This window comes from Emys orbicularis, chromosome 24 (assembly GCF_028017835.1).
Source record: "Emys orbicularis isolate rEmyOrb1 chromosome 24, rEmyOrb1.hap1, whole genome shotgun sequence".
Taxonomy (NCBI): domain Eukaryota; kingdom Metazoa; phylum Chordata; order Testudines; family Emydidae; genus Emys; species Emys orbicularis.
The window spans coordinates 16,252,434-16,279,226 of record NC_088706.1 but is presented as its reverse complement, the minus strand read 5'-3'; the positions used below and the strand labels follow the sequence as shown (position 1 = coordinate 16,279,226).

The window sequence follows — 26,793 nt, the reverse complement described above, 5'->3', positions numbered from 1 at the left end:
TGAGGTGACATGTTCCCAATCAATATGGGGCTAATGGAAATCCCCCATTATGATTTGGTTTTCTGTTTTATGTAGCCTTTCTAATCTCCCTGAGCATTTCAGAATTACTGTCACCATAGAATCATAGAAGTGTAGGACTGGAAGGGACCTTGAGAGGTCATCTACTCTAGTCCCCTGCTCTCAAGCAAGGACTAAGTAATAACTAGACCATTCCTGATAAATATTTGTCTAACCTCTTAAAAACGCCCAATGACGGAGATTCCACAACCTCCCTAGGCAATTTATTCCAGTGCTTAACTCCCCTGACAGGAAGTTTTTCCCTAATGTCCAACCTAAACCTCCCTTGCTGCAATTTAAGCCCATTGCTTCTTGTACTGTCCTCAGAGGTTAACAAGTAATTTTTTTCTCCCTCCTCCTTGTAACAACCTTTTATGTACTTGAAGACTGTTATCATGTGTGTGTCCCCCTCCCTCCACCCCCCAGTCTTTTCTTCTCCAGACTAAACAAACCCAATTTTTTCAATCTTTCCCCATAGGTCATGTTTTCTAGACCTTTAATAATTTTTATTGCTCTCCTCTGGACTTTCTCCAATTTGTTCACATCTTTCCTGAAATGTGGCGCCCAGAACTGGACACAATACTCCAGTTGAGCCCTTAGCAGCGCGGAGTAAAGCTGAAGAATTACTTCTTATGTCTTGCTTACAACATTCTTGATAATACATCCGAGAATATTTGCTTTTTTTGCAACAGTATTACACTGTTGACTCATATTTAGCTTGTGATCCACTATGATCCCTAGATCGCCCTACCCCGGTACTCCTTCCTAGGCAGTCATTTCTCATTTTGTATGTGCGCAACAAATTATTCCTTCCTAAGTGGAGTACTTTGCATTTTTCCCTATTGAATTTCATCCTATTTACTTCAGATGATTTCTTCAGTTTGTCCAGATCGTTTTGAATTTTAATCCTATCCTCCAAAGCACTTGCAACCCCTCCCAGCTTTTTATCGTTCACAAACTCTGTAAGTGTACTCTTTATGCCATTATCTAAATCACTGATGAAAATATTGAACAGAACTGGACCCAGGACCGATCCCTGCGGTACCCCACTCAATATGCCCTTCCAGCTTGACATTGAACCACTTTTAACTACTCTCTGGAAAGGGTTTTCTAACCCTATAAGTGAACCCACCTTATAGTAGCTCCACCTAGGTTGTATTTCCCTAGTTTGTTTATGAGAAGGTCATGACCATCCTGGTCAGGTTGTCAGTAGTATATTCTTATTGCTATACTCATACTATTGAAGCGTGGAATTTCTTTCTGTAGTGGTTTTATGATACAGTTTGATTCATTTAAGATTTTTTAAAATATATTTGACTCTATGCTTTTTTCACATATAGTGCCATTACCCTACTAGTGCATTCTACTCTCATTCCTATATATTTTGTACCCTAGGATTACTGTGTCCCATTGATTCTCATTGTTACACAAAGTTTCTGTGATGCCTGTTAGATCAATATCCTCATTTAATGCCAGGCACTCAAGTTCACCCATCTTAATATTTAGACTTCTTGCTTTTGTATACAAGAACTTATAAAATTTGTCAATATTTAGTTGTCTGCCTTTGTGTGATGCAATTGGATGGGACTCTTTTTTTATTTGACTCTCTCTTCAGTTTCTAACTCTATTTGTCAACTTCTATCCCCTCCGTTTTACTAGGATATAGAATATTCGCATTAATAAATCCTCCCCTAAGGGATGTGTCTGTCCAAACTGTGCTTCTAGTTTGGTGTAGGTGGAGCTCATCCTTCCTGTATAGGCTCCTCCTGTCCTAAAACATTCTCCAGTTCCTAATAAACCTAAATCCCTCCTCCAAATGTCATTGTCTCATGTACTCAGTGAGACCCTGCAGTTCTGCCTTTCCAACTGGCCTTGTGTGTGGAACTGGCAGCATTTCAGAGAATGCAGCCATCGAGGTCCTGGACTTTAATCTGTTCCCTGGCAGTGTAAATTTGGCCTCCAGGAGCTATCTCCTTCATTACCTATGCCATTGGTATCTACAAGTACCACGACCACCAGCTCCTCCCCAGCACTGTACATACATCTGTCTAGATATCTCAAAAGGTCCACAAACTTTGCATCCAGCAGGCCATTCTCCATGCAGTTCTCCTGGTCATCACAAAATCAAATACAGATATTTCTAATAATCAAATCTCACAGTACTTTTACCTGTCTCTTCCTAATAACTGGAGTCCCCTTCCACGGAGAGGTATCCTCAGTGCAAGAAGATACCATGACATCATGTGGAAGGAGGGCCCCAACTACAGGATGGTTCCACCGTAATGTTATCCTTCCCTGAGACTTTCATCCTCCTCACCAGTGTGGCGGCTGTCAGACTGGGGGTGGGGCTGCTTTGTTGTCCCAGAAAGTCTCATGTATATACCTCTCTGCATCCCTTAGCTCCCGCAGTTCACCCACCCCGGTCTCAGGAGCCTGTACTCAGTCTCTGAGGGCCATAAGCTGCTTGTACCAAATGCAGACACATGTCACCAGCCCACAAGGTAGGTAATCAGACGTGCTGCATTCAGTGCAATAAAATGATACACACCCCTACCCTGCTGCTAGACTTCTGACTGCATTGCTTTTACTCTTTTGTGTGTGTTTGGTCTTGGTGTGTGTGTGTTGTTTTTTGCCCTGTGTGTGAGGGGGTTATTGGCCTAAGTTTAGAGAGTATTTTTAGGTATATCTAGCTCTCTTGCTCCCTCTCTTAATTCCCCCACTTGCTTCTCCAGTTTTCTAGCTCTTCTAGTTGCTTACTAGCTGGCATTTTAAATGCTCATTCTCCCTGAGTTAGACCCACTCTCTTGTTAAGGGATTCTAAAGGGATTAGGATAAAAGGATAGAGTTCCTTAGGAAACTATACTAGGCTCAGCATACAGGCCCCCACCACTTCCCAACAGACCACATTATACATTTCAGTCAAGCAGGCACACAGCGGACAGCAAACTCATCCCAAAGGTCACCTAGTCACTTCTCCTTCACCTGGAGAACTTCCTCGCAAAACTTCCGTTTGCCGCTCCTGTTTTCTAGTTGGGTGCAGATGTCCATCAAGCACTGGATCCAACTATGGTGAGCCTGATTTATTGGGTTGCTTTATCTCCCAGAGTAATGAAACTAGTTCACTGTTGATGATGATAATAAATATGCATAATCGCATAAAAATGGACAGTTCTATCATTAGAAATGGACATTGTGGACCTAATTCTGGCTTTGGTCCTTACATACACAGTGGCTCGGAGTGAAATTGTAGAACTGTGGTGATTCTCTGACTGTGGAGGTGTTTCTGCGTGTTCCTCACTCCACCTCAAAATCTCCGTTTATCCACTAGTTGTCTCCTCATAATTCTACATTTTGAGCTCTAGGCTTGCACTGTCTTTGTTTTATCTGTATGTGCAGTATCTCACACAATGGGGCCCTGTCCAGGTTGAGGCCTCTAGGAGTTATCATATTTTAAATGTTGGGTTCAAGTACCAGTGCTCTATGCCTATGCCTATACCTATACCTATACCCAATCCTATCCCAATCCAGTCTTCAGTTGTCATAATATTTCTCACTTTTGTAATTGTGGCCAATGATATCCTATTTATAAGGCAATCTGTGGACTCTGTCTGTTCCTTTGTGGTTCTACAAGTCCTCATTAAATGTGCTTTAATAGCCAACCACAGTGTCTACTTTATGACTGTCTAGTTTTCCTTTCTTGTTACTTTCACTTTGGGAGGGTTTTGTGAGCAGGGATTTTTTTTTCATTTATAGACCCTTATTTTCAGTTACCTGGGGTCTGCACACAAACTTGCACTGAAATAATTAAATTGGCATTAATTCACACCTCTTATTTCAACACGAGTCTGTATGGATACTTTTATTCCAAAAGAAGTGTGTCCACACACAGACTTGCTCAGAAATAACTAAACCTGTGAATTAAAACTTATTTAGGCCTGGTCCACACACAAAATTGTACTGTTTTAACTAAAGGTGTGATTAAAAAAAAACAACAGACTTTGATAAATTGGTGAAACTTTGTGTGTGGACCCTCTTAAATTAATTTAGACCTGACTTACTCATAGACTCATAGACTTTAAGGTCAGAAGGGACCATTATGATCATCTAGTCTGACCTCCCGCATGATGCAGGCCACAAAAGCTGACCCACCCACTCCTGGAATAATTCTCTCCCTTGACTCAGCTGTTGAAGTCCCCAAATCATGATTTAAAGACTTCAAGTCGCAGAGAATCCTCCAGCAAGCGACCCCTGCCCCATGCTGCGGAGGAAGGCGAAAAACCTCCAGGGCCTCTGCCAATCTACCCTGGAGGAAAATTCCTTCCCGACCCCAAATATGGCGATCAGCTGAACCCCGAGCATGCGAGCAAGATTCTCCAGCCAGACCCTCCGGAAAAAAGTTCTCTGTAGTAACTTTTAATATCTCATCATTGACCATTGTTACTAATTACCAGCGATGGCACGTTATTGACCTGTTGACTAAAATCACGTTATCCCATCAAACCATCCCCTCCATAAACGTATCAAGCTTAATCTTAAAGCCAGAGAGGTCTTTCGTCCCCACTGTTTCCCTCGGAAGGCTGTTCCAGAACTTCACCCCTCTGATGTTTAGAAACCTTCGTCTAATTTCAAGCCTAAACTTCCCGACGGCCAGTTTATATCCGTTTGGTCTCGTGTCCACATTAGTACTGAGCTGAAATAATTCCTCTCCCTCCCTGGTATTTATCCCTCTGATATATTTAAAGAGAGCAATCATATCCCCCCTCAGCCTTCTTTTGGTTAAGGTAAACAAACCGAGCTCCTCGAGTCTCCTTTCATACGACAGGTTTTCCATTCCTCGGATCATCCTAGTGGCCCTTCTCTGTACCCGTTCCAGTTTGTATTCATCCTTTTTAAACATGGGAGACCAGAACTGCACACAGTACTCCAAATGAGGTCTCACCAGTGCCTTGTATAACGGAACCAGCACCTCCTTATCCCTACTAGAAATACCTCGCCTAATGCATCCCAGGACCGCATTAGCTTTTTTCACGGCCACGTCACATTGCCGACTCATAGTCATCCTGCGATCAACCAGGACTCCGAGGTCGTTCTCCTCTTCCGATACTTCCAACCGATGCGTCCCCAGCTTATAACTAAAATTCTTGTTAGTCATCCTTAAATGCATCACCTTACACTTCTCACTATTAAATTTCATCCTATTACTATTACTCCAGTTTACAAGGTCATCCAAATCTCCCTGCAGGATATCCCGATCCTTCTCCGAATTGGCAATACCTCCCAACTTTGTATCATCCGCAAACTTTATCAGCCCACTCCTACATTCAGTTCCGAGGTCAGTAATAAATAGATTAAATAAAATCGGACCCAAAACCGAACCTTGAGGAACTCCACTGGTAACCTCCCTCCAACCTGACAGTTCACCTTTCAGTACGACCCGCTGAAGTCTGCCCTTTAACCAGTTCTTTATCCACTTAATTTGGTGTAGCTTGCACCTGTAAATCCTGTTAAAACATTGTTCAGCCTTGCTGGTTTTAAGAGGAAAATGTAACTTTTGATTTTAGTAACCTCACCAAATTATACAGTAAATAATGCTCAGTCCTGTCCTCCATGATATAGAGCACTATGAAGTAAGGGGTAAAAAGCATGCTGAAGTGGTATTTGCTTCTGATTTTGGGTGTAAGGTCAAACATTACTCAGTATTTTGAAATTTTTGGCTATTTAGAATGTGTAAAAGGGAGTAATGGGTGTAATTGACAATGAGACAAAACCAGTAAATATGTTTAAAAAAACTATATAAAACAGATATTTTACATCATCTTTTGAGAATTTGCTGTGTGCTTAGACTAAATACCAGAGGTGAGGTCATCTGAGCCATTGGATAGTTTTAAATCATATGCATTGCTTGCATGAGTAATCAGTAAAAAGTCTTTCAGCAAACAAGGATTATGGAATTTCTTATTAACTAACTCCAGGATGCTTGCTTGCTTGTAGATAGCTTGTACTTGGGCAAACCTAGTACACTGTGTGGATTTTTTAGTAGGTGGCAAACTGACAGCCTTAAGACTAATTTTTTGCATGTACACCTCTACCCCGATATAACACTGTCCTCTGGAGCCAAAAAATCTTACTGCGTTATAGGTGAAACCGCGTTATATCGAATTTGCTTTGATCTGCCCGGAGTGTGCAGCCCAGCCCCCCCCCCCCGAGCACTGCTTTACCGCGTTATATCCAAATTCGTGTTATATGGGGTCGCGTTATATCGGGGTAGAGGTGTAGTTGATTCTCTGCAGAGTAGGTCTACGAATCCTTTACAGGGGGTCTTTCCTAGTTTGCAGTTTGGTGAGGTTTAATACTGCTGATTTTTTTTTTTACTCTAAATGGGAAGTAATTGGTGACATTATCTTGAAAGCCATAGCTAAACCAATGCCTGGTGGAGAGGGGCAGATTTAACTTCTTGTGTCATGGATTGTTCATTGTTCTGATGTCACAAGAATTCCTATTTATGGATTGGCATCAGTTCCATTAGCTATAAAATAGATTAATCAGCCAGGTTTTCTAAATATACCAGACATATCCAAAATGGGTTATCTGCGTGTTCCCTCAGAGGTCCGTGCCTGTGAGTGGAGTAAAATCAGAGAGATAACATTGAGAATTACTTGTTAGGTGGTAGTTACAAGAATACATTAAGGAATGCTGGTGATATAACACAAGCAAAGCTGTAATCATAAATCCATAGCTAATGCTCAGCATCTGATGTGTAATATGCAATTTACAAGGATGTAAACATTAATTGACTGCAATCCTGAAAATGTGTCCTTGACAGTGCAACTGCAACAGTGTAGTGTACTCTAGTACAAATATGGATTCCAATGAGAACTGCAAACGAAACAGTGTGATTAGCGTTGATGCAATGCGCCATTGATGCTTACGCCGTAACTGTCCCAGTGGTTTACTTATGGCTGTCATTTTCAGGATTCTGTCATACATGGCCTTTCGGTGAAATCATTCCATGGATTTGTTATATTAGGAAACACAAATTTCATCTAGGAATTCATAACTGGGGCTGCTTGAAGTTTTCACAGGAAATGTTTGTGGCAGAACTTTCTGCAGATAAAGTTCACACTTGGGGGTATAATATTTTCTAAACTGCTGCCTTTCCACACTCTGACTGCACTAGGTCATTTCTGTGTGCATTTTAATCAAATGACAAGATCCCCTTAAATATATCTCAGCTATAAAACCTTAGTTTGGTTTGATTTTTGTCTTGACTTCTGGCCATTTTAAAAAAAATGTATAAAGGATCTTTATTAAGATTTAATACCAAATGATAAACATTTTTAAAAGTCACAATTAAATGTTAGGGATATGGCGGGACATTACACTGTTTTCAGTGCTGTCTATTAAGCAGCAGCAAGTGTTCCTATTCAGAATTACCAATTTACAACTTTAAGTATAGTATAACATAGGTTTCAATAATGTTTTCTTCCTGTGCTGGAGCTGTTGATATCTTCAGATTTGGTGCACTCCATTAATACACAGACTATGCATCCGAGAGCCATCATAACCTGAATAATCATGAAATCTATGGGCACTTCTAGGGTATAGATTCCACAGGGAGACTGCCTGGCATGGAATGCATCTTAAAGTCTTAACATCGGGTGAGAGTTACAACAAAAGGGAGCCAATACCTGCAACACTTGGAAACAAAACCTAGCAGATTCTTTAAAAAATAATTTTGTGGTCATTTACATTAATTTGCATAAATGTACATATATCTGTAAATACATATTGCCCATTTATCCTAATTACCCACTCCACACATTTATTACACACCCTCTTTCACTTTATCCCAACTCATTACACATGCATTCCACAGACAAAATTCTTTCTGCACCTACTTCCTTTCAGTTGTGCACCCTCTAATTCTGCACCCACCCATCCACTCACTCTTCATAGATATAGCCACTCATTCCACTCTCAGATCCACCCATTCCATGTGCACCATGTCTATTCCAGACACCATTCGTTCCTCACTCATCATGCATACACATTCTTTCTACCTGCTCATTCCACATACACATTGCTCATCCTAAGAACCCCCACTCCTGAAAGTTCATCTCCAACTGACCGTCCCCACCCATCCCTAGCTTCCCGCCCTCAGCTACTCCTAAATTAACCCTTTGACTTTTCCACCAGGCTCCTGTAGCAGGGCTGCCAGTAAGGAGTTTTCCCTAGAGTCCAGTAGGAGGGATGAAACCCCCCGAAGTTTATGGCAGAAAATTAATTGAAGACAGGCTGGTACTTTCAGATTTTATATCTTAATTCCCCTTAGGCTAAAGGCAATAAAATTGCTGCTGACGTATTTCAATCTGAAAGTCTGGCTATCAAGGTCAAGTAAATGTGCTGCTGTCTGGTCCATAAACTGGCCCACAGAGGGAAGGTTGTTCAAATAATTTTAGGCCAAAACTGATCTATAATCTGTAACAGCAATACAGGCAGAGTTGGAGTAGGTGGGTTAATGACATTTAAATTGGAACCCTGCGGATGGGGCATGCCAAGCTGAACAGACATGTCATTGTGTTAGAGCAGCAGTTCTCAAATTGTGGGTCAGGACCCCAAAGTGGGTCGTGACCCTGTTTTAATGGGGTCGCCAGGGCTGGCTTAGACTTGCTGGGGCCCATGGCTGAAGCCTGAGCCCCAGGGCCGAAGCCAAAGCCCGAGAGTTCAGCCCTGGGTGGCAGGGTTCAGGTTACAGGCCTTTTGTCTGGGGCTGAAGCCCTTGGGCTCCGCCTTGCCCCCCCAGGGCAGCGGGGCTTGGGCAGGCTCAGGCTTCAGTCCCCTCTCCTGGGTCGTGTAATAATTTTTGGTCTCAGAAGGGGGTTGTGGTGCAGTGAAGTTTGAGAACCCCTGTGTTAGAGGCATTGGAGGTAGTGATCTACTGTCTTTAGTGTCCTGGCTGCAGTATTTGTTGTTCCTCTTCCATCCTTCTCTGAGCCTGGGGAAAGTTATTCATTAAAGTGAAAAAAGAGGAAACAAATTCTAGCAGCTTAATTATTGTTTCTCTGGTCAGAGATTTTAGACTGTCAGACTGAATTCTACTCCTGAAAGCTGCTCATGCAAGTCTCTTCATGACAAATACTAATGAACCTAAAATTCATTCATTAGTTGAAAAAAATGTTGAAAGGACCAGTTCACTCTGAGAGCAATTCCAAGATGAATTTCTGGTAAGCAAAGCCATATCTGTGAACTTCCATTTTTCATACAAGATTAGTTTGATTAATCCTCAGAATTCAAATAGGCTAACTTTGCAAATCAGACTTTAATTTCATATTTTCTCTTTAAAGACAAAGCAACTTTTATATTACTTTGTAACATAGAGGGTGGGATTCATTTTTGGGAACAGGAAGCTTGCTCACTTTGTGGTTTTGACTACGGAGAGGTACTTCCTTGGTAGTTGCAGCTTTTTTCCCCTACACAAGATCCTTCTCTAAGCTCATACTTGCTTTCTAATGAATTCAGCTGTTTAACTGAGGTTTCCTTTGTTAAGCTTTCTTTAATCTTGGCTGTTCGTGTTGCATATTAAAGTAATTTCTAATACATTTAAGAGCCCCCTTCCTCAAATCCTGAAATATTGTCTGAGCAAAATGTACTGATATATGACAAATAAGAAAGGAGTCTTAGCAACTGTTCACTCTTATAGCACATGCATCTTGCTCTTTCATTAGGATTTTGGGTGTTTAGTGCCAACCAGTAGTTGGATGAACAATGAACAGTGGAAGCTATGTACCAGCTTACTCTGTTTCACTGATGAAAATATAGATTCACCCTGTGCTTTGTTACAGGCTTTCGGAAATGCAAAAACAGCCCATAACAACAACTCCAGTCGTTTTGGAAAATTCATTCAAGTTAACTATTTGGAGAATGGTATTGTCCGAGGGTAAGTATGGCATGAAGTTCTTTCTGGAGCTAAACTATATGTTCTTGTGCAGACTTGATGGAGTATGAAATATCTTTTCATTTGAGCATTCCTCATATGTGAATGATCTGTTTCTGTGGATGGTGATTTCAGAGATACATAACTTCATTTCGTTTGGATTTTTCATAGCCCACATAAAAACAATACCTAGTGCTTTTCCTCAGTAGGTCAGAGGTCAGTATTCGTCTCATCCCCAGTTTGCTGAGGTGCACACACGGGAAGTGGCTTGCCCAAGCTTACCCAGCATGCTACTGGCAGAGCTGGAAATAGGCCCAGCTGTCCTGAGTCCAGTTCAGTGCTCTGTATGATAGGCCACATTGGCCAAGATAATTAATCTCATTTGAATATATCCCTACACAGCCATGTTTTTAATAACACAGTTTAAATTAGTAATACAATTAACAATGTAATTAATACAAGTTAAGATATTGTCTAAACAACAAAGTAAAAGAAGCAGAGGCAAAAAGGCATCCTTTAAAAAAAAATGGAAGTTAAATCCTATTGAGGAAAATAGGAGCATAAACTCTGGCAAGTGAAGTGTAAAAATATAATTAGAAAGGCCAAAAAAGAATTTGAAGAACAGCTAGCCAAAGACTGAAAAAGTAACAGCAAAAAATTTTTTTAAGTACATCAAAAACAGAAAGCCTGCTAAACAACCAGTGGGGCCACTGGACGATTGAAATGCTAAAGGAGCACATAAGGAAGATGAGACCATTGCGGAGAAACTAAATGAATTCTTTGCATCAGTCTTCGTGGCTGAGGATGTGAGGGAGATTCCCACTCCTGAGCCATTTTTTTTAGGTGACAAATCTGAGGAACTGTCCCAGATTGAGGTATTATTAGAGGAGGTTTTCGAAAAAATTTGATAAATTTAACATCAGTAAGTCACCAAGACCAGATGGTATTCATCCAAGAATTCTGAAGGAACTCAAATGTGAAATTGCAGAACTACTAACTGTGGCATCTAACCTATCACTTAAATCAGCTTCTGTACCAGATGACTGGCGGATAGCTAATGCAATGTCAATTTTTAAAAAAGGCTCCAGAGATGATCACGGCAATTACAGGCCGATAAGCTTAAGTTCAGTACCAGGCAAACTGGTTGAAACTATGGTAAAGAACAGAATTGTCAGACACCTAGATGAACATGATTTGTTGGGGAAGAGTCAACTTGTTTTTTGTAAAGGGAAATCGTGCCTCACCAATCTACTAGAATTCTTTGAGGGGGTCAACAAGCATGTGATACAGTGGATATAGTGTACTTAGATTTTCAGAAAGCATTTGACAAGGGTCGCTCACCAAAGGTTCTTAAGCAAAGTAAGCTGTCATGGGATAAGAGGGAAGGTCCTCTCATGAATCAGTAACTCCTTAAAAGATAGGAATCAAAAGGTAGGATTAAATTATCAGTTTTCAGAATGGAGAGAGGGAAACAATGTGTCCACCGGGGTCTGTACTGGGACCAGTGCTGTTCAAGGTATTATTCATAAATGATCTGGAAAAAATGATACAAAGCTACTCAAGCTAGTTAAGCCCCAGGCAGACTGCAAAGAGTTACAAAAGGATCTCACAAAACTGGGTGACAGGGCAACAAAATGGCAGATGAAATTCAATGTTGATAAATGCAAAGTAATGCACATTGGAAAACATAATCCCAACTATACATATAAAATGATGGGGTCTAAATTAGCTGTTACCACTCAAGAAAGAGATCTTGGAGTCATTGTGGATAGTTCTCTGAAAACATGTGCAGCGGCAGTCAAAAAAGCTAACAGAATGTTGGGAATCATTAGGAAAGGGATAGATAATACAGAAAATATCATATTGCCTCTATATAAATCCATGGTATGCCCACATCTTGAATACTGCGTGCAGATTTGGTCGCCCCATCTCAAAGAAGATATATTGGAAATGGAAAAGGTACAGAAAAGGGCAACAAAAATGATTAGGGGTATGGAACAGCTTCCATATGAGGAGAGATTAATAAGAGTGGAACTCTTCAGCTTGGAAAAGAGACAAGTGGAGGGGGTATGATAGAGGTCTATAAAATTATGACTGGTGTGGAGAAAGTAAATAAGGAAGAGTTATTTACTCCTCATAACCCAAGAACTAGGGGTCACCAAATTAGGGGATGTTGTGAAGGCCCAGACTATAAACAGGGTTCAAAAAAGAACTAGATAATTTCATGAAGGATAGGTCCATCAATGGCTATTAGCCAGGATAACAGGAATGCAAAACCATGCTCTGAAGTGTCCCTAGCCTCTGTTTGCCAGAAGCTGGGAATGGGCAACGGGATGGATCACTTGATGATTACCTGTTCTGTTCATTCCCTTTGGGACACCTGGCATTGGCCACTGTCAGAAGATAGGATACTGGGCTAGATGGACCATTGGTCTGACCCACTGTGGCCATTCTTATGTTCTTAAGATTGTCACTGTATATTTAATTTCCTGCTAAATGGTGGCTGTTCCATGTCATCCATTGTCCTCTCCATGTTGTAATTTAAAATAGTTTCAGATCTACTATTTGAAAAGAGTTTGGGGAGAAGTGAAATAGAAGTGAGGAAGTTTTTTTTGTTTTGTTTTGTTTTTTTTAGAGAAGTCACACACCAATTGAAAGACAGGTGCAGGAGAAAATGATGACACTAAACAAGGTAGTTAAAACTCTGTACACATGCATTAGCTATTACTTGGGCTTAATGTAGCTGAAGAGGAGTGGAGGATTCGATGTGTGTTGGCAAAAAATGTTCCCAAATGTAGATTCATTTTAGCTAGGGCATCGTAGTTACAAAACGCATTAAAAAAATCAATATGATGGTGTCTAAATATAACTTGAACTCTGCAATAGACACTAAACATTGCAGGTTATTCTTTAGGAGTGCTCCTGTCCAAAAGTGGAGTAACTTTATATCAGTTGTATAAAGTGATTAAAGATTATTTATTACAGCAACAGTTAGATGTTATACTGGATCCTTCATTACAAGTAATAGGTTTTGTCCAATAATTGCCTTCGATATGTCGTCTTTGCACTTAATTATCCATCTAACGTCATACACTGAAATCTATTTCTGTCTTGGTGAATAAACTTTGTATGTATGTATGCAGAATACATAGCAGCATCACACCACACATTTCTGTAAACACATTAAATGTTTGCTTTCATGAGGTGGAATGAGATAGTTTAGAACATTAAAAAGGAGTTTTGGTTTATGCCGCAAACCTGTCTGTGTTATGCCAGGTATTGAAATTGTAACAGTTAACTGTTTCTGGGGTTTCGATGCAATGTTCCATTGAAAAGTCTTATTTATATCATTGCTGTTTCTTAACATGTCAGAGATGAACAACAAGCCTCCACTCTGTTTCAGTGCTTTAAGTATTATTCTGGATTAATTTGGCATCTTTACAGATGAAGTCACCCCAACTCAGGAGATTGGTACCATGTGAATTCATTTGTTTTCTGTCTCCAGCATGAGAAAAGGCTACTTCAGCTCTGGCTTCATTCTTTGTCCATTTGTATCCCCTGTGGAAGAGTAGATTGTTCTGTCGCTTACTCGCCATACAGTTTCCAACATAGAATTCCCTGCTTTCTGACCTCCCGCTGTGGCTGGTGGGGTGGTCCAGTATGGTCCAGCAAATTCAGGAAGTCTGGCAACAATGTTTCTATTATATTCTCTCTGCATGTTGTGGCCTTTGCTTGAGTCCCTAAAGTGATAAGCAGCTCTATTGGCAAAATCAAGTTGTGTACAGTATTTATGGTTTTACAGCAACAGCTAATCTTAGTTTAATCGTTTTCCATTCAGATCTACCAAGATAAAGCACCAAAAAGATAAATGTTCCTCAAGGTAGCTGCCCATTTCAAGCATTCTCATTGTATCCTCTCAAAGCCAGCACAATACGACTGAGCTTTTTGTCTCAGGCTATCAGAGGTGACAACGAGGCCATTCTACCCTGAGCTCTAGGGTGTATGAAATCTTCATAAACTCACTTGTAGCTAGTTGCTGTTTAGTGTTTAATATCCAGATGCTCTGTTTGACTGTGTTGCCCCATTCATGTTTTATTTCTTTTGGGGGATTGCAGGGCTGTTGTTGAAAAATATCTGCTTGAAAAATCTCGCCTGGTCTCTCAGGAAAAGGATGAAAGGTAATAGGAGATTCGTATTTTGTACTGTCTGTTTGAATGTCTCTCCCATAATCAGTGATGTCCACCTCTCTAAGCACAGTCTTTTCATATAAATGAAATTCCACAATTGTCTAATTCTCCTGACAAGAGACTAGATCACAATGAGAAGAGTTTGGGGTGAATTGTTGGTACATGTGGGCAGGTCATCAGCAGTTTGTGTATCTGTCAAAAGGCTGGACTGAACCCAAATGAATACTGGCTAAATATGTACTGATCAGTGCTCTCTAGAAATATACTCCTAGCATGATGGCTGCCAGTCCTGATCAGATAACAAGGATTATTTAGAGTTACGAAAATAAAGTTAGCTCAGTCATGTCATGGTGCCAGTATTTGTTAGAGCTAATAGACATTAAACATTTTAAAGGTGAGCCGCACAAAGTTTTTCACAAATTGGGCTCCCTCCCCCCCCCCCCCACACACCCCTTCCCACTGCTTATGATTTATGTAGAAGGCCTGAAGGTTTTTCAGAGAACTTTTCTGCTTGTTTGGGTTTTTTTTTTTTTTACCTTAAATATCTGAAGTATCAAGCCCAGTTTTGGTGGAAGAACTGTTTGGAGGCTGGGGTCTGTCTCGGATCACTTGTGAGCTCTATGACGTTAATGGGAGTGGGAGTACAAAGACCTTCTTTATCCAACATGTTAACTAGCAATTGAAGTTAAAATGCTGTTCCTTGACACTAGTTTTCCAGTCATCATAAAAGCAAAAAGGACGCCAGCCCAGTTCTTTTCCCTTTGCAAGTCACCTTTAAGCACCTTCCCTTTGTGCACTTGGACACTGCTACATACAAATGAATTTGTGACAGTGGACCCAGAAGGAGGAAATACTTAAGCCATTTTGAGATTTCATATAAAGGTTTCTTCTTCTCGAACCAGTGCTGCTTATCTTGTGCTGGGAAAACAAATTATGCACTTTTACTTTTTCTAAGTAAATTCTCTACAATAGAAGTACAATTCTTTATATATTACTTTAATAATAAAGAACAAATGAGAGGATAAGAGTAATTTTCTTCCTTGGGATTTTTTTCTAAACACTGTATGTGTCACTAATGATATGTAATGTAGTAATTATGGCAAAGGTGCCGTTTTATCAATTTGGAAGCATGTAAAGCTTAAAGAGAAACCAATGTCATATCTTCATTAAGTAGAAATATGTTTCAATCTATAGGAACTACCATGTGTTTTATTATTTGTTACTTGGAGTCAGTGAGGAAGAACGTAAAGAATTTCACCTCAAGCAGCCTGAAGATTATTTCTACCTCAATCAGGTAAACGTTGGTACTCTGTGTGTAACTTCAGTGATGAAGGTGCTGTGTCCCTCTTTGAGATGTAGTGATAAAGGACACCAGAGCAGAGAATCTTTGTTTCCTCTTGTGTCCTGTGATGATTCTCTATCTAGAAACTAGTTCAAATGGCAAAGGTGGCTTTTTGACAAAACATTGCTTCTTAGCTATGCAGCAACATGATCATCAACAGCACAAACCGTGGTATGAACCACTCATTACTCTTCTCTCTGTGGATGAGACTTAACCCTCACCAAACTTGTCTATGCTTCAGCTTTCTGGGCCCCATATCAGAGATCATGGCAGGTCCTAAAGATGAACCTATGAGCACCATATTGACATGACACAAAATTCCCTTTGTAGAACTATTTTAGAGATGTTCTCAACCTCAATATCAGTAATTAGACTGCACTTTCTGTTTGAAGACTGTTGATTGTGCTTATAGCATCTTTCAGCTGGAGACTGGTTGAGGAAATGGGACAGAGTATGCATTTGAAGTAAGAGCTTAGTCTTGCAGTTGCTGTAAGAAAATTGAAATAAACAAAATTCTGGACTTTGCCAGAGCAAAACAAAAGTTGCTTCAGGCCTGCACTTTGGATGGTTCATCTTCCTTCATTAGAGTGGTTGCATAAGAGTTGTGCCAGTATCTCTGTTGTTCAATGTGTTTATGTGAATTGAATTATTGTGGGGCTTTTCTGTAGCATAACTTGAAAATAGAAGACGGGGAAGATCTGCGCCATGATTTTGAAAGATTAAAACAAGCCATGGAGATGGTTGGCTTTCTTCCAGCAACTAAAAAACAGTAAGTAGCATTGTTTAGCCTCTTTTTGCAGACAGCTGGCAGTGAAATTGATGTGAAGTAGTTTGTATTGCTGTCTGTGCTGTAAAAATGCATTATGAACAGAATGGTGTGGTGTGTTCTAATTTGTAAGACATCAAAACTATATTTACTTTGCTAAGCCCATTAGAAAGCAGGGAAAGTAGAGGGCTACTTTTATGGGCTGCTGTAGGCCAGTTGTGTTATCTACATCTCTTCAAATAGACGTGGCTGTTTCTTTGTTATGCACTCTGGCTGTATTAACCTGTTAACTTTAATTAGAACAGCAATTTAAAAAAAGTCACTATTGTTTTTATTCTTCAGGATCTTTTCAGTACTCTCAGCTATTCTTTACTTGGGCAATGTTACCTACAAGAAGAGAGCCACAGGTCGGGATGAAGGGTTGGACGTGGGACCCCCAGAAGTACTGGACACCCTCTCTCAGCTTCTGAAGGTAGAGTATTCCCTTTAATGAGTGCCATAAACATTAAGCTGTTGTCATGTTCCGCCTCAATAACTTCTTGGGAGCATTTTGTTGCTCAAGTTCAGCATGCCCCAGAACTGGCATAGGAGTATTATAGGGGTATCTTCTTGGGGAAGGGAGCCAGCTTGCTATACTGAATAGGAATGTGCATGCTGTGAGTGACTTTCTTGGGGACAGGGAGAGATAAAGGGGGTGAAATACAACCCAAAAGATGGGAATGGTAAAATCTGGTTACTCTGTTAGTTCTTCAGCTCTGTATCAGGAGCAGAGAAGTGGAGCTTAGATTGTCAGCATTGGGGCCTTCCCACTACAGAAATCAATCCTAACTGCATGTAAACTGAAAAAAGGATTTTAAGAAGCTCAAGGACTTGTAAAACTTATTCAACCACAGCTGTAGTTGTCCTAAGGGTTTGACTTCGGTATCTGAGGAATTAGTAACTACCGCTGTCACCATATTGCTGTTGGTCAGGTAGCTAACGTTTAAGGTTGTCAGTAATTCTTGTTTTTCTTGCTTTTTGTGTGAAGGTCAAACGAGAAATTTTAGTCGAAGTGCTGACAAAAAGAAAAACGGTGACTGCTAATGACAAACTTATCCTGCCATATAGTCTCAGCGAGGTGAGTGTCTAAAGGCATTAGAAGAAGGAACTTGGCCATTTACCCTATAGCTGACCTGCATTGGGAGTCTGTTGGTAAAAATGTTAGAACAGTTGTCTTGGGCTTTTCTTGCTCTTTAAAATCACTAACCAGAAAATAGTCCCTGATTACATCTGAGCTGTGAATATCATGTTGTTGGATTGCTGTGGGATTTTAACTTAAATACATATTTTAAATAGACATGGCCAAACTCCCATTGTCAGCTTGTGGAAAAAGTTGTGTATTATACATTTAGTGAGTCAATACAAATGAATGTTAAAATAAAAACAAACAAAACCAAAGCTAGGGCACTGAAAGCCCTTATACTGTGTCAGTGAAAAGTTCAACAGTGGAGTAATCTTATTTTTTCTGACTGATACTGCACCACTGTAGGAAAGTCCTCATATTTCAGGCCAACTTAATGAGCTGTTTTTTATCTGCAGGCTATCACAGCTCGTGATTCAATGGCAAAGTCACTGTACAGTGCCCTGTTTGACTGGATTGTTCTGCGAATTAATCATGCGCTTCTTAATAAGAAAGATATGGAAGAATCTGTTACAGTAAGTTCTTCACCAGAAATAATACCCTTCTAAACTCAGCTATTGTAGTTGTGCACATAACGCTACCAAAGATCACCCAACAAGACAGTACGCTCAAATATCTGGAGTGAAATCCTGGCCCAATTGAAATTAGTGGTAATATTCTCAATGACTTCACTAGAGCTGGGATTTCAAGATAGGTGTCAAAAAGGCAATGATCTTCTATCATCTTGAAAAGTGTTTGTTAAAATTTTAAACATGCCAGTCATATTAGAATAGACAATATTACTCATGCTTAGTGCATGGTCAACAACCACAATTGTAATTGTATGATTAACTCACTTTCATGATGGCCTACCTAACAGGATTTCTGCATTGTTTTCTTAGTGCTTGTCCATTGGTGTGCTCGATATATTTGGATTTGAAGATTTTGAAACCAACAGTTTTGAACAGTTCTGCATAAATTATGCAAATGAGCAGCTTCAGTATTACTTCAATCAACACATTTTCAAATTAGAACAGGTAAGAAAGCACATATTGAAGGCATGATCTCCCAGCAAAAGTTTGAGGGTAGTAAAACCTTTTATTCATGTATTGATTTGTCTTGCTTTATAAAGCGCCTAACCATTGCACAAAATTAAAAGTATCCCCTCTCCAAAAGCTTATGCTGTAACATTATAGTTGTGAAAGTACTTAGTTAAAAATCCTGTTTCAGGTCCTAGTTTATTTTGTGGAGTGTGTTTGTATTATGGTAGAGGCCCCATTCGGGTAACAGGCACTGTACATGCACAACAAAGACGACTCCTGCCTCAAAGAGCTCAGTCTAAACAGAAGATGGGCTACAACACCAGGCGAGCACAAGATAACAATGAAACTAAGTTACAAATTTTGGGACTGAAACTTCATCAACTTCCTGTAGCCAAAAAGGAAGTTAATTTGGAAAGGTTTGGGAAAGCAGTTGAGGTTCGTTTCAAATTATTTCATCCGTTCATAAATACTTTGATTTAGTTGCTTGTACCTGGATATCCTGCAGTGAATTAGTCTTAATGCAGTTAAAATAGATGGGTCATATTTTTGGGTGTGTGCATATAGAGTGAAATTACCATTCTGGGGCATATGGCACCAGAGTGTCACAATGTGCATTTATTTGATGGTACTGGATTTACATGTATGCACTGGCATATTGTTATTAAATAGGAGGTACCTGGTAAATGTGAAAACATCTGGCCAATATTCTAAACGAATAAGAATGAGGAGATTCAGAGTGATGCTTCTCAGCATGTCCATAATTAGTTTATGTTGCATGTAGATGAGACGGCATTAAAAGCCATTATTATTACCAGAGCAGCTAGGAGCCCTAGTCATGGACCAGGACCAGGATACACACACCCTCTTCTTCTCCTCCCCCGGCCCCCGTGCTAGGCTCTGAACAAATGTAGAACAAAAGCCATATACAATAATAGTAAATCAGACTATATATAAGCAAGAGGGAGTTTTATGGTTACCACAGAGAATGTAAACTTTTCTCTGTCTTTAACCTTTCTGTAACAACTTGGCTGGCAAGAAGTCTCTGTACAGGTGTTTCTACAATCCCTGCGACTTCAGAAGCTAACAGTATAAAGGGGGGTTAGCTGGCTGTTTTCCTGTGGGTCCAGTTTCTTTATTAACTTGTATTTAACTGCAGTAAAGTGCTTGAGAGAAGTCTCATTTGTTTGCTCAATGGGATAATAGAGATTTATCTTTCTGTGCTCTGGTTTTAACTGGTCCTGGGTCTGGAACCAAAAATTATTAATCTTTCAATTGTCAAATCTCTAGAGCACAGAAACATAAATACTATCCAATAATAAGGTACGCTGCATCTTCTGTTCTGCAATCTGGGAAAAACGTATCACTTTCCTAATTTTAAATGTCTTCATTAACACATTCAGTATTTAAAATATTCAGTTTTTCTCACTGCTTCCCCCTCTTGGTGGTGGTTAGAGAATGTACTTAACTGCATGGATACATATCAATTACATGCTGTGTGTCCTGTAAAATCAGCTAGAGCACTTTGTGTGTGCATGGTATTTGATTTTACAATGTGCTTTGATGTGTGGTGCAGCATTCAAGATTAGAATCTGGTCTTGTGTCCTTAGGCTTGTTGTTTCTTTGTTTTCTTGCTGCTGGCTTTAGAAAAAAACAAAAACTTTTCTGGGTCATGACAAAATAATTTGTCCTATGGTCAATCTGCGTGAGGGATAAATTGCTCTGTATTATGTATCTTATGAACAGTGTGTAAATAGCTTTAAACAAAAAAGTAAAGGAAAAAGTTGCTCAAACACACACATTTCATAAGTAAACACAGTAGAGAGCCAGCAGCGTAGTAATTTAGGACAGGGTTGTTATCCAGACTAACCAGAGTAAATAGTTATATGCTGTTTTTTTGTTTTTCTAGTTCTGTTTTCCCAAACAGCCTTAATCCTTAAGTAATTCATTTCCTGTATCTCTGCCTGCGTGGGTTCCCTCAGGGATTCTTTGTATATCTTTTTGAGTAGGGACTTGTTCATAGAACTTAAATACCATTTTTTGTAGCGTGTTGTGCATATAAATCACACAGAGTAGATAAATTGGACAGATTTAGTTCCACTCAATTGACAAGGATGCATTTTCTAACATCCATCATGTAGAAAGCACCTCCACTTCACATTCTGCTGCTTCTCTCTTTTTAAACATGTGGTTCTGTTTTTCACCGGTGTGTAAATACACTTACAATTCTGAGTAATGTATTATCTCCAAACCAATTTGCCTCTGGCTTTCACAGCATGAAGAAAAGCTGATTGTGGAGCTGGCACTGCTAGGTTGTTTGGCACAGAAGTATGTGGCGGTGTACTTTGCACAGCTTAATCAAACAAAACTCCAAATCTTCTGAACCAAGGCAATGCTTACTGCAGGCAAGACATATCTGCCAGTCGCCCTTAGAGAAATGGATTCCATGTCTCACTCCCCAGTGTTTTGTAGGCCTGGTCTGCCTGGCTTATGGAATTTACCATACAGAGATGAAATAAAATATTAATTAGAGAATCTATGCTTTAGTATCTATAAGTGAAATATTTTTGTTCTGGTTCTGACTGCCGCTGTATGAACTAACAAACTTGGAACCTGGCAGTATCTATCTAAGGAAGCCCTGATGTGGGATGCAGTGTTTAGTTAGCAGGGCTTGACAGGGTTGGCTGCTGTGGTGATATGGAAATTTTCTTGAGTTGCACAGGAGGAGTATCAAAGTGAAGGGATCGCTTGGCACAATATTGACTATACAGATAACGTGACCTGCATTCACTTAATCAGCAAGAAGCCCACTGGCCTCTTCTATCTGCTAGATGAAGAAAGCAAGTAAGTATCAAGTTTCTTCCTCAGGACTTGCTGTGTGTGTCATAAGGGAAAATGTCATAAATAGAGGAAGTTAATGGTTATGGTAGATAACAGATTAAGGGGAGGGAGGGATCTTCGTATGTACAGTGTACAGCTAAATCGGATTCCTCTCTGAGAAATTACGCCAGTATATTGGTGTTCTTGAGTGCTGCTGTAAACAAAACTTGGAGTTTTCACTGTATAATTATGGAGATAGTATGAAGCACATGGCTGTGGAATGTAATTATGAAAGTGCTGTAAGATGTAACTACTTAGTACCAGTCCTTACAAAGTTTGATAGTGGAAGGTGGGTATGAAATGTCTATATGTACAATAGATGTTTCTAAATACAGTATTCTGCTTTGCTGTGGACTGCTTTCTGCTCAAAAGTTAACTCTGTAACTCAGCTCTCTAAGTGCCAAAGCGGGACTGTAAGCTGCTTACCCCTGTGTAGGGCATATTTATCCAGTTTGTCACTGCTAGTGACATCTTGGACTGTACCAGCTCACAGCTCTCTTTATGAGCAGGCTTACCTTCATTCATACTTGGAGAGCAAGAAGCTGACATTTCCCACTCTGTTTCCTACTTTATGTCCTTAGCTTTCCACACGCCACCAACCAGACCCTACTTGCAAAGTTCAAGCAGCAGCATGAGGAGAACAAATTCTTTGTTGGGACACCAGTGAAGGAACCTGCTTTTATCATCCGGCACTTTGCAGGGAAAGTTAAATATCAGATAAAGGTATGTAGCAGATTTTGAATAGTCACCAAAGGCCCTTTTCCTTTCCTTTTCCCTTTCCTACCCTACAATTCAGTATAAACAGAAAACTTGTTGGGTCTGGGTTAAACTTGGTGTGTCACTAGAGTTCGATTAGTTTTTTTGTGAAAGTCTTGGAGTGAAGACCAAGACCACGTTAAGAATTATTCAGGCTGACATATCCCCTTAGTCAAAACACAGTTCCATGGGAATCCTTTCTGATTTAGTGTTTCGGGCTTGGTGATTCTGTTCTGCAGGATTTCCGAGAGAAGAACATGGATTACATGAGACCAGATATTGTTGCTTTGCTGCGAAGTAGTGACAGTGCCTACGTTCGGGAGCTGATAGGAATGGACCCAGTGGCTGTGTTCCGCTGGGCTATTCTGCGGGCAGCAATTCGAGCGATGGCTGTCTTTGCAGAAGCAGGACGTCAAAGAGCCCAGAAAACTGCAGGTACTGAGCACAGAGAAACCACTCTGGAAATATTTTTAAATACAAACAGTTGCTGTTATCTTTATATCAACAGATCTAAGGGATTTTCTATCCTACAGACATTGTAGGATAGAAAGTATTAAAGCTTAATGCTGAAGGGGAAACTGTGTCCTACAGTTTAAATAACTTGTCCAAGGCCAAGAAGGGCATAGATGTTGTTATACCTGAGTTCAGAAGTCAGGAATTCCTGCTTTTAAACCCTGTGTTATGGCTACACCCAGCATGAAAGTCTGACACCAGTGCCTGCTTTAGAAACAGTGTGTGAAATATGATAAAATATTTTGTAAAGCTAGTTGTGATGCAGGTAGTTCTAATGCATAGCAGGTATTGTCTGCCTGTCACTGCTTATTTAATGGCATTTTGTCATCCCCACTGAGATCCCAATTTTATAAACTAGATTGTTTCACCTTTAATAATTAATACTCAGTCTTAAGAGCTTTTTGAAGAGATGAGTTTGCCAGCTGTAGTTGGAGTAAAACTTTAGATCCTCAGGTATATTTCTGCAGTTGTGATTGAAATGCTGTATGTTCCATTGTGTGGATAAATTTGTCAAAATTAATGAGCACTGTCCTTTACTTTCCACAACAGGTGTGGTGCGTCACGGACCCCGGGTTCCCCTGGGAGAACTCCAGAGAGCAAATACACCAGTAGAAAAAGTTTATCGGTGAGAGACATATGCTTGGCCTCTAAATCAGAGCCATTTAAACAGAACAATGGGCAGTATCCTAAGGATAGTAGGGAAGAGTTGATATGCCCTGTGGGGAAGGGCCCTACGCTGCCGGGCCATGTTGTACATAGTACCTAGTGTCACTGCTATCCACACGCTTGGTTGACAACTAATTTATTTTTTCAATATCTTGGCAAATGTGTCAAGTTCTTCCTATTAATACAAATAACAATTGGAAGTAGTACAAAAAATAGGAGATTCACTATATGAGGCATAATTGCTCTCTACTTAGTATGCTTAGGCTGTATAAATTATGACGAGAGACTCAGAAGAAGCTGTTCATTTGGAATATCTATCTTTAATTACCCCTCTTCTAAAATGTTGGGAGGCCAAAGATGCCTGAATAACATTGAATGAATGTGGAAGAAGTGGGTTTTAGGAGGGATTTGGAAGAGGAGGGTGGGGAGGATGCTGTGCTATCATTGGGAATTATGGTAGAACTTCAGAGTTACGAGCACCAGAGTTACGAACCGACCAGTCAACCACACACTTCATTTGGTACCAGAAGTACACAGCAGCAAGAGATAGGGAAAAAAGGAAAGAAAAAAAAAGCCAGTACAGTACTGTGTTAAACGTAAACGATAATGTTAAAAACGTAAAAAATAAAGGGAGAGTTTAAAAATTTTTTTTTTCACAAGATAAAGAAACTGTTTCTTTGCTTGTTTCATTTAAATTAAGATGGTTAAAATCAGCATTTTTCTTCTGCATAGTAAAGTTTCAAACCTGTATTAAGTCAATGTTCAGTTGTAAACTTTTGAAAGAACAACCATAACGTTGTGTTGAGAGTTACGAACGTTTCAGAGTTACAAACAACCTCCATTTCCCATGTGTTCATAACTCTGAGGTTCTACTGTAGCTCCATGCATAGAGAGCAGCATGGAGAAAGGAACAGAAGGAATGTTGCCTTGTGGTGAAGTATCCAGTAAACAAGATCCAAGGTGCTGGGCAGGGAACCTACACAGTAGCACCCTCCATTTGCTAGCCACTTTCCAGACACTGAGGAAGATGCAGTCCCTGCACCTCTGAGCATGCAGTCTAATTTTTTGTGTTACAGTAGTGCCTAGAGCAGAGGTGGGCAAACTACGGCCCACGGGACCATCCTGCCCGGCACTTGAGCTCCCGGCCGGGGATGCTAGCCCCCAGCCCCTCCCCTGCTGTCCCCCCTCCCCCGCAGCCTCAGCTCACTGCTCTGAGCGTCATGGTAAGGGGCGGGGAGGGAGAGGGGTTGGATAAGGGACAGGGTGTCTCAGGGGGCGGTTGGATGGGGAGGCGATCAGGGGACGGGGAACGGGGGGGTTGGATAGGCGTGGGAGTCCCGGGGGACCTGTCGGGGCGGGGGTGTGGCTAGGGGTCGGGGCAGTCAGGGGACAGGGAGCAGGGGTGGTTGGATGCGGGCAGGATCCTGGGGGCGGGGGGGTCCCGGGAGGGAGCGGTCAGGGTACAAGGAGCAGGGGGTTTGGGTGGGTCAGGGGTTCTAAGGGGGGCAGTCAGGGGGTGGGAAGTGGGAGGGGGCGGATGGGGTCCAGGCTGTTTGGGGAGGCACAGCCTTCCCTACCCGGCCCTCCATACAGTTTCGCAACCCCGATGTGCCCTCGGGCCAAAAAGTTTGTCCACCCCTGGCCTAGAGGCCTCAATTAAGCATCAGGGTCCTCTTGTACAAGGTGCTGTAGAAATATCTAAATAAGACAGTCCTTGACTGAGGGATTTGACAGCATAGGATACCAATATGATGTAAAAGTGCACTATGAAGAAAACTGGAGCTGTCTATATGCTCTCTCATCTAGATATCACTTCTGTGCCAACTTTCCCTCATTCTGTTACTGCTATAGAATTTTAAGATTTTGCTTTCTGGAGCATATCCACTCTTCCTACTCATACCCAATTTGGAGTAATAATCCAGATATAATCCAATTTCCCAGCCTCTGGCTGGGATACCAGATTTCAGCTGGAAATAAGGAGCAGATAAACTCATATATGCTGCTTTACTTGAAATGTTCTGAAGACAGGAAGGAAAATAACAAAGATCTGTCTGCATGTAAGAAAGAATTGTTTATACATATAAAGTCTTTTTAAGGAGATGCTCCACCTGGTTGTTAAATAAGAAACAGTGCTACCGAATATCACTGACGTAAACTCTGAACCTAGCCTTACCACTAAGTTTCTAAACTATCCATCTGTAATTACTGTATGTTGCTTTCTATGTTGTACATGCCTTCCCTTGCTGTTGGACCCTGAAAACTGAAAAATCCATAAGAGTGCCCATACTTTTGTAGCCTTTGTTTCTAGGAGTATGGCATTGATCACTGAAAATGCAGTGAAGTGGTTGGGAGCAAGGAGATTCCTTACAGAGCTGGTTCTGATCATCTCTCTGTCTCTGCATATTTACCTTTCCATACAATATTTAGGTTCTATACATGTTCCTTTTGCAGCTGCTCAGTGCTTGATTTCTCATTTGATTGCTCTGAGGATTTCGATATAAATGCTTTTGAAGACATCATTGCTTTTTATGAAAGCAAGAAGTAAGTAGAAGTGAGAAGACTTTGTAGTTGGAGACCAGGGAGGCACATTCCTGGGCAGATGCACCTTCTGAGCATGGTCAGGGCAGAAAACAAGCCTCAGAGAGTGTTACACATCATACAATAATTGGTTCATAGCAAACTAGACACTTTCAGCCAAGTGCAACTGAAGTCCACACTGAACTCTTAGTAGGCTAATAAAACTATCAGCCATAGTGTCACTCATTTCCTTTAGTATTTTAATGGGGGAAAAAATTAACAGCTTTCTTAAAAAGCACTGTCAAAGGAACTAGAGACAATGAATAAATACCTTTTTAAAAAATGGTTGGTGCTGCCTGACTGAGCAGCGTAGAATGGCGATGGCATTTTATGGTCAGAAGTGACTTCTTACACTTCTGTTATATTTTTGGTTTGTGCCTCTCTGGAAAGTAAAGAAGGTAAGTTTTTTTTGCCAAGATGTGACACTCCCCAGCATGGTGCATGGTTAAACTGATTGATTCAACCACTAATTAGAGACCATCCCAGGCTGACTTTTAAAAGCTAAACATGAGTTTAAAAGATTAAGTGCAAAAAAGTCTCAAATATTGTCTCTAAAGACCATTCAAATAGCTCACAAAATTGCTTCTTTGCACGTTAGGCTATTTAAAATTTTATTTCTCTACAAGGGAGCAATTCCCACTTTTCGGTCATTTTGCTCCTTTGCTCCTAGCTATTTGTTTGCACAGTTTTCCTTGGACATCTCATTAAGGACTTGCTGACTGTGTATTTGTGAAAAGCTGTGATCCTCAGTGCATTCAGAATTGATGGCCCAAAAGTGTGCATCAAATGGACAGTAGTCCTAGAAAATAACTTGACGCTTGACCCTGATATTTGAAACATGGGGGCACTAATTGATTTGTCAAGCCAGCACTTTCTCTTCCAGAAATGTTCATGTTTAGGGAAAAAGTAGCCTAGG

General features: G+C 40.6%; 1 protein-coding gene across 1 annotated transcript in view; it reads left to right on the top strand.

Annotated features, from left to right (window-relative positions):
• The window catches only part of MYO9B (myosin IXB), a 78,217-nt gene that overhangs the window by 24,870 nt on the left and 26,554 nt on the right, over positions 1–26,793 (top strand). Inside the window, exons 3-15 of the mRNA XM_065422395.1 lie at positions 9,900–9,994; positions 14,107–14,169; positions 15,373–15,472; positions 16,189–16,289; positions 16,629–16,758; positions 17,314–17,403; positions 17,865–17,981; positions 18,348–18,482; positions 21,208–21,329; positions 21,947–22,088; positions 22,361–22,556; positions 23,184–23,259; positions 25,752–25,841. Of these exons, the coding sequence (XP_065278467.1) occupies positions 9,900–9,994; positions 14,107–14,169; positions 15,373–15,472; positions 16,189–16,289; positions 16,629–16,758; positions 17,314–17,403; positions 17,865–17,981; positions 18,348–18,482; positions 21,208–21,329; positions 21,947–22,088; positions 22,361–22,556; positions 23,184–23,259; positions 25,752–25,841 (1,457 nt within the window). The remainder of the gene's footprint in view (positions 1–9,899; positions 9,995–14,106; positions 14,170–15,372; positions 15,473–16,188; positions 16,290–16,628; positions 16,759–17,313; positions 17,404–17,864; positions 17,982–18,347; positions 18,483–21,207; positions 21,330–21,946; positions 22,089–22,360; positions 22,557–23,183; positions 23,260–25,751; positions 25,842–26,793) is intronic.